The sequence below is a fragment of the Delphinapterus leucas genome, chromosome 6, assembly GCF_059928025.1.
Source record: "Delphinapterus leucas isolate spDelLeu-1000000601 "Yukka" chromosome 6, BTC_Dleu_Yukka2, whole genome shotgun sequence".
In the NCBI taxonomy this organism is placed as follows: Eukaryota; Metazoa; Chordata; class Mammalia; order Artiodactyla; family Monodontidae; genus Delphinapterus; species Delphinapterus leucas.
Window position 1 is genome coordinate 113,006,322 of NC_143134.1, and position 13,220 is coordinate 113,019,541.

Sequence of the window (13,220 nt, forward strand, 5' to 3'; positions counted from 1 at the left end):
CCTGCCTGAATCAGTTGAGTTCATTCACATATTTTTAATAGTAATGAAACATTACAGGGTTTTTTTCTTTTCTTATACATGTATATGTTTATTAATATTGAATATTTAAATAATAATAAATATAAGTTGTTTGCTTTATCCTACTTTATCAAAGAGTTAAAAAATACCAGTATTGTAGGAAACACCCTTAATAAGTGATGTTTATTTTATTGCTTCTGGTAAATTTATAACAAAATTTTGTAAACTTGTAAAATGTCTGTTGAGAAAAGGTACTATTATATGGGCTTACAAAACGTAAATTTCAGTTGTTTAAAATTCCATTGAGGACAAACTTATATTTTAATTTAATACAGTTAACTGATGAGGATAATTAAACATCAGTTAATAAACTTGCACCATTTCTAAAATATACAAAATGTCACATTGCAATTTATGTACAACTTATGTTATACACGTTTCTTTCAATTGGAAATAAAACCCATATTTTAAAATCAATATATACTTTAAAAATGTAAGCATCTAAATGAAAAAGTTTCCAAAATATTTAGTGTATTCAACCTTTTCCATAGATGCTTAAACAAATTTGGGGGAGAAAGAGCTATTAATATAACTGCAATACCTGTGTATTTTTTCATGTTTCTCATTCTGTGTATGTAAAAAATACAAGTATATAATATGAAATTATTTGTATAGTTTTAAATTCCCATTAATTTCCCACTCATTCAAAAAATCAGTATTGCAATTAATATTAAAACTGTTGAGTGAAGTTTAAGATTTTGTGGAACCTCTTTTTGTCCTTTGAACGTGTTCTAATAAGATTATATTCAATAAAATCAGTACTGTTCAAAAGTTAGCTAGAATATTTTCTTTTCGTTGTAGTTCTGTTACCACTTGACATATAGTTAGATTTATTTTCATATTTTTGATTTGGGGGCTTGGGGTATTTTCCTTTTTGGTTTAATTTATTTTTTGAATATTTAAAATACTTATATGCTACAAAAGTCAAAATTACATAAAAATGTATACTCTTAGGTCTTGGTTTCATTCATATCTCCCTTTCCCCAACCCTATAGGTAACCATTATTATTGGTTTCTAGGTTATCTTTCCAGTGTTTCTTTTTGTGAAAATAATAAAATACTTCTATATATTTTTTAACTCCCTTTTAAACAAAAACTAGCATACTATCTATATATATTTTTCTGCACCTTTTTTATCTTAATATATCCTGGTGATCATTCCATATAAGTTTATAGAGATCTTTCTCATTCTTATTAATGACTGCATACTACTGTGTTTGGATAAATCACGCTTCTTTCAACTAGTCCTTTATTGATTAATAGTTGGATTTTTTTCCAAGCATTTGCTATTCCAAGTAATGTTGCAGTATAGCACTTTGTGCATGTATTTTTTTGATTTTATGAAAGTGCGTCTTAGAGTAGATACCTATTGGTGGAATTACTGGCACATGAGGTAATTTTGCATATGTAATTTTGTTATATTTGCCACGTTCCCCTCTATAAAGGTTGTAATCATAGAGATTAGCAGTTATGAGAGTACCTGTTTCTCCAGAGGCTTATCAGAGTGCGTTGTCAAACATAAGGATCTGATGGTAGTGTTAATTTATCCTCTGATGAATGAAAACAAGCATTTTGTTTTTTCATATGTGTAGGGGTGATTTTTCTTTCCTTTTCTGTGAATTGTCTCTTCATATTTTTTGCTCTTTGGTTTTGGCCGTTTCCTCTTAATTTTTAGAAGTTCTTTATGAAATCAAAGAGAGTAACCCTTTGAGATATAATTTGCAAATATTTCTCCTGCTTTGTCACTTGTCCTGTGACCTAAATTATGATGAGTCTTTGGGCTTTTTTTGCCACACAGTTTCTTTCTTATATACTTGAATTTATCAAGTTTTTCCTTTAAAGCTTCTGGATTTGGGGTCATAATTAGAAATGCTTTCCCTACTCTCAAGTAATAAAGGAATTTATACATTTTCTAGTATTACTTACATGGTTTCATTTGACTACTTTTATTTATATCTCTAATTTATTAGTATCTTATTCTGTTATATAGTGTAAGGTATGGATCTGATTTAATGTTTTTTTCAAATGGCCATCCACTTGTCCCAATACCATTCATTGAAAAGTCTAACTTTTCCCCCAGTGATTTGAGATGTCACCTTTATCATATCAGATTTTCATATGTATTTAGAACTCTTTTGGTTTTTATATTCTTTTTGATTGATCTTTACGTTACTTATTCACTGATACCACACTGTTTTAATTACATAGACGTTATGTTTTTATATTCGGTAGGGCTAACTTTCCTCCTCAGCTGTTCTTCTTTTTCTGGGTTTTGCTAAATATTCTTGATTGTTTATTTTTCATATAAACTTTAGATTCAACCTTTGTAGCTCTGGAAGAAAATTATTGGTATTTTTATTGGGGAGAATTGAAATCTTTGTGATATTAATATAGAGTCATCTCTTCCAAGAGCATGTGATATCTTTCCACTTATTCATGTCTACTTTTTTTTTTTTTTGGTCTTTTAAGAGTGCTTTTTAAAAGCTTTTTATTATAGAAGATTCAAATGTACACAGAAATAAAAAGAATAATATAATGGACCCCATGTACTATTACCCAGCTTCAACAATGAACAACATTTTTAATAGCTGGAGTTCTTGACTTACAGGCAGGGTCCACTTATTGACTCCATATTTATCTGACTTCAAAAGGGCAGTAGTGCTCTGGTGACTGTCACTGGAAGAGGCGTTTCTAGGTGAAGTGCAATGGTTATTACATTCATATAGTTTCTGAGAAAAAATTTTAAAGGTAAAGAGTTATGTTGATCTTTGAAATGTTTCAGATAGCAATTAACTAATGTTTTAGGGAGTAATTTAAAACAAAACAAAAGTAAATCCTGTTCCCTATCAAAGCATATTTGAAATTAAAAATCATAATTACAAATTCAGAATGAACATATGTCAAAGGTTTAATTTAATTCATTAGTAAGATGGTAAGATGGAATTCATTAGTAAGATGGAACCAGTAAGATGGTAAAACTGGTTCTAAGTATTTGAGAAACTTGAGTTTATATAGTCCTTTCTTTAAAAAAAGAAAGAACGTTAGAACAAGGTTGCTGGGTTAGAAACAAAACTGGTTAATGTCCTATAGGGTAACCTTTGGGTTATCTTTTCTATTAGATGGAAATCATTTGCATAGCTATTGGACACAAACCTACAGATTAATATGTAACTTCACAGCGTCTGGGTCCTTTAATTAACAATAAGTAATTCAGTCATTTATTCACCTAGAAAATTAAATAATTCTTTGGTGGACATGTTAAAGCCAGCACATCTGGGTCTGTGCGTCAAATCTGGCCTGACACTTGCTTTTATAAAATGCTTTTGAAACACAGCCACACTCACTGTCTGTGGCTGCTTTTGCACCATAATGGCAGAGTTGAGTAGTTGCAGCAGAGACTACTGGCCCACATAGCCTAGAATACTTACTTTTTGGCCCTTTACAGAAAAGTTTGCCAATTACTATATTAAACAGTGTTTCAGGATGATATTGAAAGGACATGTTGCCACTACCTAAGCCTTCCAGGATTGCGGTAGTTTTTCTTAAGAACCCAAATGAACATTAGGATGACAAAATCTGGTCTCTGCCTGGTATTTCTGTACCTAATGAACCTCTTATTGCTCCCCCTCTTCTGTATTTTTACTTTATGCATGTATATCTTTCTCTTTGGTGTTGCTACCTTTCTATTCTAGTTGTCTCTGTATCTTTTCCTGTAGTTCTGTCTTGTCCTCCTGCTCTTCTGTATTTCACTTTTTTCCTCCTCCTTAAACTGACTCTAATATGGAATGTTAATATATTTAAATATTGTACTGGTAAAGTATTATATTCCCTACTCTTAATTTTTTATTTTAAGCCCTTTAAAAAAATTTTTTTTAGTTTATTTATTTATTTTTGGCTGCGTTGGGTCTTCATTGCTGTGCACGGGCTTTCTCTAGTTATGGCGAGCAGGGGCTACTCTTCGTTGTGATGCGTGGGCGTCTCATTGCGGTGGTTTCTCTTGTTGTGGAGCATGGGCTCTAGGCACTCGGGCTTCTGTAGTTGTGGCACGCGGGCTCAGTAGTTGTGGCACACGGGCTCAGTAGTTGTGGCACGCAGGCTCTAGAGTACAGGCTCAGTAGTTGTGCACGGGCTTAGCTGCTCTGCGGCAGGTGGGATCTTCCGGGACCTGGGCTTGAACCCGTGTCCCCTGCATTGGCAGGTGGATTCTTAACCACTGCGCCACCAGGGAAGTCCCTTAATTTTTAACTTAGGTCAATTTAAACTGTTATGTGCTTATCTTAAGATAAACCCAGAATATAAAACAATTTGAGCTATCAAAGATTTTATTTGTTCTATTAATCTCTTTTCTGTCACTTACGTCTCCTCCCACCACCAGTTGTACCTTTCAGTTGAAGAAAAGTTCCCTATTCTGTTATAATTAAGCGAAAGGATTTGTGGGGGAGGGGCATGGAGATAAGACTTTCTTAGTCCTAAACTTTATGTTTTAGAATATTTCTAAAACATTTTTTTCATGTATAGTTTTATGTAGGAAACCTTGAACAAAACAAAGTAACTGGGAAGCTACAGAACAGTTAACTTTTTAGTTCACACTTACTAAATATTGGTAGTTGGATGTTTGATGATACAGTCTGAATACAGTAAATAAAATTGCAGAACTAGAGTCCTGCTCAGTAAATATCCTATTTTCCTTTTCCTAAGTCTAAACATATGTTTTTCTATTTAGAAAAGGTTACATTTTGTTTAGATATTTAAAGTAATACCTTTGTATTCTCATATCCTGTATGAAATCAGAAGTAGTGCTCAATTAAAATGTTTTATCCCTTGATAAATAATGTTTTTTCATCTTCAAGATAAAGCAAAAGGAGAGAAAGAACAATACTGACACTTTATATGAAGTTGTATGCTTGGAAAGTGAATCAGAGAGAGAGAGGAGGAAAACTACAGCCAGTCCCTCAATTCGCCTGCCACAGTCTGGATCTCAGAGTTCAATGATACCTTCTCCTCCAGAAGACGATGAAGAGGAAGGTAAATTGTAGGGAGAGCTTAATTTCTGTTTTGGGGTGGCGGACCATACAGACCTTTACAATTTTATCAGGGAATTGATAAAGTGACATAGTATTTTGAATTCTTTTAAGAGGACTGTGGGAGATTAGAAAGTGATTAACATAGGACTTTCTTTAAGGTAATTGTAACCAAGTTAGAAAAAAATGAGATTTATAATTAGTGCTTTTTAAAATAATCAGTCTATGCAAGCTTAGTGTATTAATATAGCACATTTTTAGAGCAAATCTGACACAGCTTCCACCTCAATAAATGTTCCCATCTCAACTGATTTATACATTATTGGATTTTCACACTGATAAGTATTAGGAATCAACCAGTTCTTTTTTTTTTCCTCTTTTTTTTTTTTATGGTTATATCTGTAAACTGTTCTATCAATCTGTGTTAAAAGATACTGTATAAAAGTGAGAAATGAGGGGAAGGAACACAGGAAAAGTGAAAGTTTGGGAAGCATTTTCCAGTTTATAATTTTGTACCAGAGTTTTATTTTTAAGGGCAAAAGCAAGCTGATTATGAGAGGTCATATGAGGCATGCATCTATGTGAGCTTCACAAGAAGTGTTCTAGAAAATTCATGGACGAGAATTCATTTCTCATTGTGGAGTATGTGGTGGAGCACCATGAATAGTTTTTTAGCTGGAACTTTTAAAGTGAAAGGAGAATTCAGGGATAAAGGGGCTGATTTGGGCACTTCTGGCTAAGAAATTACATTAACAAAAGCATGGAGGTGGCAGGAATGTCTGACTGGGTTAAAAGAAATACATATCCATGACTATATGTCCTTTTTTCAAGTTTAGAGCAAGCTCTTACTTTCCACTTTCTGTTGTTCCCTGTAACTTCTGCTTTTTCTGTGACCAATCAGCTTAGGATCATTTATTAGCAATTTTGATGGCCACCAGTTACTAGATGCTTAATATGTGGTAGACAGGTACTTTGTTTATGAAGTAAAGTAATACTTTGTTTATATAGTCCTCACAAATATCCTGAAAAATAGGACTTATTTTGAATATACTTATTTTGAGCATAAGGAAATAGAATCTCAGAAAACTGAATTTGCCCAGGGTCACAAAAGCTAGAAATTGGCAAGGAGGATTTTAATCCAGGTCTGTGAGTTAATAGTCTGAGCTCTATTCTGTCACCATCTCTGGGCATTTAGTTCACATAAAGCATTTTGAAGTGCAAAGAAAGCACATATGTTGTTTTTGCGAAGTCAGAGATACAATTTATAGTCTCCCTGCAGAGGCGATTTAAGTCATGTTTTAAGGCTGGGAAGGGTGAAATTGTTCCCACTGTTTGAGATTGTCTACTGTATAACTGGTTCTGGAGACTTTCAGTTTCCCTTCTAGGTCAACACTGCTTAAGATGCAGAGCAAATAAAAGTTTATAGAACTTTCCTCCCCTTAAACTCAGCAATTAAAAAAAAACACCAAAAATTGAGAAAGGCACTCTATTTATTATGAAACCAGAGACTGTTCAAATCTCCATACTATAGATGTTAAAGGATATCTACCAGTTACAAAGAAATTTGGGCCCAACTAATAGATAACATCAGGATTGAGATGTAGTTCTAATCTCTAGCAGGCATGGATTTTTAATATAATTGAGGGGGTTCAGAAGGCCTGTACTGACAGCTCTTAACTGGGGAGAGATAAGGACTAACAGCAGTCAGCAGTCCATGGGAGAATCAGGGAACACTAGAACACAAGCTCTGTAAAGGAAGAGAGTGTGTCCTTTTCTGCCCCACATTATTTCCCTGGTGTGTAACCCAATTCCTGGTATATAATAGATGCTCAGTAAATATTGGCAGGATGAGTAACCCTCCTGGGGTCCATTTCCATAGTGAAAAGTTAATGACAGGAGAACTGGGACTGAAGAAGACTTCAGCCATGCCATCTGGTAATTCTCTCTAACCGAGTATACAAACAAGGGAAACTGGTCCTGTTGTGATGTTTGCTCCATGGAAAGAAATGGCTGTAATCCTCTAAAGAGGCTCCTTATCCATAGGACATTTGTGCTCACAGGGCCGGAAGCCAGCAGTTATAAATGGGAGGTGTTCAGAAAACATTCTGAACACATCCAGACAGTAAAAGAGAATTTTGTAAGATAGGTCTTCCTAATCTCTTTAAAGGAATTATCTCTTGTAAATTTTAGTACGTTTTTTAGTAGCTGTCGTCCCCCAAAGACGTTGTGTTATATTGACATTTTTAATGAGTAGTTACTTGAGGTATTTAGAAAGTAGGGCCAATTCTGGCAAAATAATGAAGCAGGGGAAGTTTGTCTTAGTGCACTGGAGCCTTTCTCTTTTCCTTATCTATCTGCAGAGGTCTCACTTATATTTGGTCTGTCCTCTTCCGTAACTCACTATGAAAACTGCTGATAATGTTCAAGGCATTATAATGTAAATAAGTTTAATAATAAGTATCCTGGATTTCTGAGCCTTTAAAATCAGTGCTCTCAGATATGCCATCTCTAAAGGGATGCCAGTTCATGATGTAATCATCAGAGGTGTAAAGATCAAAACTTTTTAAGGCAGGTTAAACCAAAAAATCTAGATACAGCATTGGTTGAGGACACATGGAAACAAGTACTGTTGTACCCAACTAGTGCAAATATCAATTGGTAAAACCATTTTGGAAGGCAGTTTGTCAGTAAGTTTCAAAATCCTTAAAAGCATGCATTTTTTAACCCAGGGAGTTCTCTTCTGGGCATATACCCAATAAAAGCAATGAGATATGTTCATCCTGATATTATTTGTAGTAAAAAGTTGAAAACTCCCCAAGTGTCCAACAAAAGAAGATTATTAAGTAAAGTCTTGGTTCATATTTTCCCTCCAATTTCATTACACTTTTTAATTTGTCTCACATGCCTTTATCATTGCCACTTTTTTCACTGTCTTTATGTCTTATAATCTTTCACTTCATATTCATATTTACACTTCCTAATTATTTGAACTAAGTTTGAAATGATTCGTTTTGGTCCTTTTTAAAATATTTTTGTGCTTTCTATTATAAATTATGTCATTGTAGAAAATTTAGAAAGTCATAAAAACATAAAGGAGGAAAAAGAATCATAACTCCATCACTCAGTGTTAATGTCTTGGTGTAGTTCGTTCCAGACTATTTTCTGTTTTTTAACATAGATTATAATGAAGATTTAGCTCTTAAGTTTATTTTTTGTGGTATTTTGCCAGATCATTATGTAAACAAGTGTCAACACAAATTTACATTGTAAACATGTATCATAATTTATTCTGACATTCTCTGCTTTCTTATTTTTGTAGCTTATGCTTAGGTGGTTTGTAATTTTAACTGTTATACATAAGACTGCGATATAGTTTCATGTATAAAGCTGTTTGCTTTGGAATAGGTGAGAGAACATACTCATATTTTGAGTCCTATCATTTTATAATTATATGGCTCTTTTCTGCAGTTGACATAATACAGACCTATATGAAAAGCAAAAGAGAATTAAAGCGATTACAACAACATTCCACCTGGGACCATTTTTATTTTCCTCGTACTTATAACTATACACTAAAAGAGAGAAATTATGATACTTTGTTCCCAGTAAAATCTTTCAAATTTGACTGTTATGTTTCCAGGTCATTCTTCTGGCTAGCATAGCCACCTCTGTTATCCTTTTATGTGTGTTTTGTTTATTAAAGATAACGATGAACCTCTCTTGAGTGGATCTGGTGATGTATCCAAAGAATGTGCAGAGAAAATTCTTGAAACATGGGGAGAACTGCTGTCTAAATGGTAAGTTGTAATAGAATAGTTCTCCTTTTCACCTGTAATTCTTACTTTATGGGTATGGAATTTTACCTAACATTATTGAATTTTGGAGCCAATAATAAAAACCTAAGTATGAGGTTCATCTGTTTTTAGAGGTTTATAAGGGTAGTAGTGAAGATCTGAGATCAACTTTCAAAATATCAGAAACCTAATAAATTCACATTGTTGCAGAAAATATTTATTCAAACATGGAAAGCATGGGGAGAATAAACAAGAAAAGAAGTCATTTGTATTAAAGTGGTTAGGAACCACTGACTGGTTAAGATAATACACAGTTGTTAAGACTATAAACAATAATCAGGTTTAGAAGATGCTCACACAGTGCATAGAGCCATGGTAAGAGACTCCAGGTGGGATTTTTCCTTATCTGTGTTATATGCCTCAACTGACAGAGCAGCATGTTATAAACATGGTATATATTAATTGCTCTACCAATTACTTTTCCTACTAACACTTGTAAAATTCAGGAATTTCTCATCAGCTCAAAAGATGGTTTGACAACAAAATTAAACACTATCCTCTAGGCTGTCTAAAGAGAGTACACTACCTTCAGGTATTTATTAATGGTATCAGAGACAATCTGGTAAATCAAGTTGGTGAGACATTTATGTAGTTTCCTTTCCCCATTGTGTAGGATGCCTGTGTATGCTGAAAAGAGCTGAACTTGAAAGTGATCTGAGTAGTTTTCTATTTCTGACTTTCTGGTTATTAGGGTTGTCTGTTAGCTCCCCATGGACCTGTTATTTTGGAGTCTGATTTTTCTCGGAAGTTTTAACTGTTGAAACCTTCACTCTATTCTTAGTAAAACTGTCTCAGCATTAAAAAAAACCTTCATGCCCTTAAGGGATGGGACTACAAATGGGCATCATCTGCTTCTAGCACTCTCACAGTGCTTTACACTTCTGGTAAAACACTCTCCACATGGGGAAATGTCAAATGTGTACAGGAGGAAAATGCAAACCAAAGCATGGTTTGTCTTTACACAAGTGGTTTTAATAAATGAACTCTGCAAAAGCCCCCCAGGGGAATAGTTTTCATTTATTTTTGATATTCCTTTAGCAATCAGGAGACAAACCTGCTGATGCTCTCATCACAATATATTTTCAGTTCAGTGATTTTGGAGTGTTTGGACTGCTGCTGGCAGGAATTTCATCTGTATAAAAAGGTTTCTGCTCTAAAATAGAAATGTAATTGAGTCTTGACATGGTTATATAATAGCATATTTAAAATCATTTATATATAGCATCTAAGTTTTATAAAATGAACTCACCAGCATTTTATACAGTTGCTTGGAGTTTGTTTTATCAAGCTTTGTTTATTCATTTTGTTATTCATTTGATTAAATGATATCCTTATCTTACTCCTTCAAATATATTAACTAAGTTTCCATCTGTCTCAACTGTCTTTCAGGGTGTTTAAAACTGTTTTTGCTGGTTTCAGTCATGTCTTTAGAAATTATAACACAGTTTCTCTTCTTCAATTCATTTTGTCATTATTTTTTTCATCATTATTATATGTGTTCTGTAATAGGAACCATCCACAGTATCATGGAGTTTTAGAGCCTGGTAGACCTGGCTTCAAATCCTACCTCTCCTATTTCTAAGCTGTATGATGTTGGGCAGGTCACTTAACTCTTTTGAGTCTGTTTCTTCATTTACAAAATACAAGTCTGTAGAACCACCACTCAGGATTATTCTAGATTAAAAATAATAGATGTTGTAATGGTAGTAATCATAGTAAGAAGTAATAGATTTATCACGTATCCGGTGCTGTGCTAAGTTATGTGCTCTATTTCAGCTATAACAACCTTATAAAATAGTATCCATTTTTATAGATGAGGAAACTGGCTTAGAGATTAAGTCAGCAATTCTAGTTAGTAAACAGCACCCAGAATTTTTAACACAGTCAAGTCTGGTCCCAAAGCTGGTTTATTTAACCCTACATTAGATTTTAGTGGCAGTAATTGTAATAAATATACCTTCGTGCTCTAATTCTCCAAGTTCCTTTTGATATGAATTTTAGTCAATAAGAGAACTAATGTCAGTAATAAAATAGTATGCTGAGTTAGCTAGTTATTATTATAAGTGACATAAAATTATTCTGAAAATAATTTTATCAATATAAATCAAGCTAGGGTTATCAAATAATCCTGGGGGTTAGGTTTATTTTTTTTGTAAAGAGCCAAGTATAAATGTTTTAGGCTTTGTGGTCAATAGTCTCTATTGCAACTACTCAACTCTGCTTTTGCAGTGTGAAAGCAGCCATAGACAGCACATAAAGAAATAAAAATGTCTGTTTCAATAAGAGTTGATTTACAGAAACACATGGTGAGCCAGATTTGTCCCACAGGCCAAAGTGTACCAATCCTTGAATTAGGTAATAGGACTACTTTTGTCCTTTCTGCTCCCACCTGTTCAACTTTTATATAGTTTTTTTTTCTAAGCAAAGCCACAACTATACTGAACTATCTATAGCTCTTATATTAGGGTGCTAGCATCACAGAATTAACCATTTTTAAATGTACTGTGCATTATTGTGCTAGTATTCTGGGAGAATTTTGAGAAAAGTCTCAGACCTTTTTGTATTTTGATAGTGGTCATTTTGTACCAGTAACCTCTGTTTAAATCTGATAGTCACAAGAATTCCTCTGTGTCAGGATCCTGCTTTATGTGTCAGTAATGGTGGCTTTCAAATCACAAAGCAGCTATGACGTAACATATAGTGCATTCATTAGTCTTAGAGTTTGAGGCTACCTCAGTCTTGTAATCAACTTCCCTGAACTTCTTTCTGCATCTGTAGAACTGGAGATACTACCACATACCTCAGATGGTGGTTGTAAGCAGCAAATAAAATTATGTGCAAAAGCACTTTGTAAACTAATACCAACATTTCAAGATTTTTTTTATAATTTAATGCTGTTTTTCCTTTATTTATTGTTTGTTTATTTATTTGGTTGCACCGCGTCTTAGTTGCGGCTCTCAGGCTCCTTAGTTGTGGCATGTGAACTCTTAGTTGCGGCACGCATGTGGGATCTGGTTCCCTGACTAGCGATCGAACCTTGGCCCCCTGCCTTGGGAGCTCAGAGTCTTAACCGCTGCGCCAACTGGGAAGTCCCTCAAGATATTTTATTTCCCCCCCAAAAAAAGTATTTTAGGGAATTCCCTGGCGGTCTAGTGGTTAGGACTCTGTGCATCCACTGCAGTGGGGGCATGGGTTTGATCCCTGGTCTTGGAGCTGAGATCCCACATGCCACACAGCACGACCCCACAAAAAAGTTGTTTTATTTCCCCCATTTTGTAGATGAGATAAATGAAGCTCAAAGACTTTAATGACTTGTTTTGATGTTAAAATAGTACAGTAGAAACTTTCTTATCTACCATAGTTATTCAAAAAAGTTACTGGAAGTAAGGTGTCATAAAAACTGCTGAAATCATATATCTTTATATTTATTCTCACTTGGAACAAATATATATTTAAATGTAAAAATACACAGTTTGCTTATCAATTTTGATGCAGAGTCGAGCTCTTATCTTTGGCTATGTGTCAAATGATTGGAATTTTGCTTTGTTTTTCTTATACAAACTACAACCATAAAGCTGTGGTTTCCAGTTTTGCTTTTTATCAAAAAAAAAAGTAGAGTAATAATTTAAAGATACTTTAAGAAGCAGTCTGACTTCAGAATTCTTTCCTCCACTCAATCTTTTACAGTTACATTGGCCACATCTAGTTCAATGACTTTTTTAAAAAATATATTACCTTTATTAAGTCTTTGTATATCATTTAGTTTAGCTTTCATAAAAATAACACTCTTTTAGAGAAGCTGTCTTTTATGCACTTATGGATTATGGCTTTATTTTTAGGCATCTTAACTTGAGTGTGAGGCCAAAGCAGTTGTCATCCTTAGTAAGAAGCGGTGTTCCTGAAGCTCTTCGAGGAGAAGTCTGGCAGCTGCTAGCAGGCTGTCACAACAATGACCACCTGGTAGAAAAGTACCGAATTCTCATCACAAAGGTAAGGGGATGATAATTCAGCTTCAGCATTAGTCCTTTTAGAAATTTATTATAAAAAGATCATTGTGGCTATTTGATTTCTAAGAATTTTATATAATTCGTTTATCTGATGTAAGAGTAGAACTTTCATACTTCTGTCCCAGAGATATTTCTAGTGTTGGCACAAAGGAGAAGGCATAGGTTTTCTTCCTTCCTTTTCACCTCAGAGGCAAAAGATGGCCTCTACCCTTTGTGTATCTGAATCTCTTTTGACCATAATTTCATTCTTAGGTCAGTTG

At 34.0% G+C, this 13,220-nt stretch overlaps 1 protein-coding gene across 9 annotated transcripts in view; it reads left to right on the plus strand.

Annotated features, from left to right (window-relative positions):
* RABGAP1 (RAB GTPase activating protein 1) overlaps positions 1–13,220 on the plus strand; it is a 151,454-nt gene that overhangs the window by 57,352 nt on the left and 80,882 nt on the right. For all 9 annotated transcript variants that reach the window (XM_022578778.3, XM_089913715.1, XM_089913718.1 and 6 more), the window contains 3 exons: positions 4,929–5,103; positions 8,803–8,896; positions 12,793–12,943. In XM_022578778.3, the coding sequence (XP_022434486.1) occupies positions 4,929–5,103; positions 8,803–8,896; positions 12,793–12,943 (420 nt within the window). The remainder of the gene's footprint in view (positions 1–4,928; positions 5,104–8,802; positions 8,897–12,792; positions 12,944–13,220) is intronic.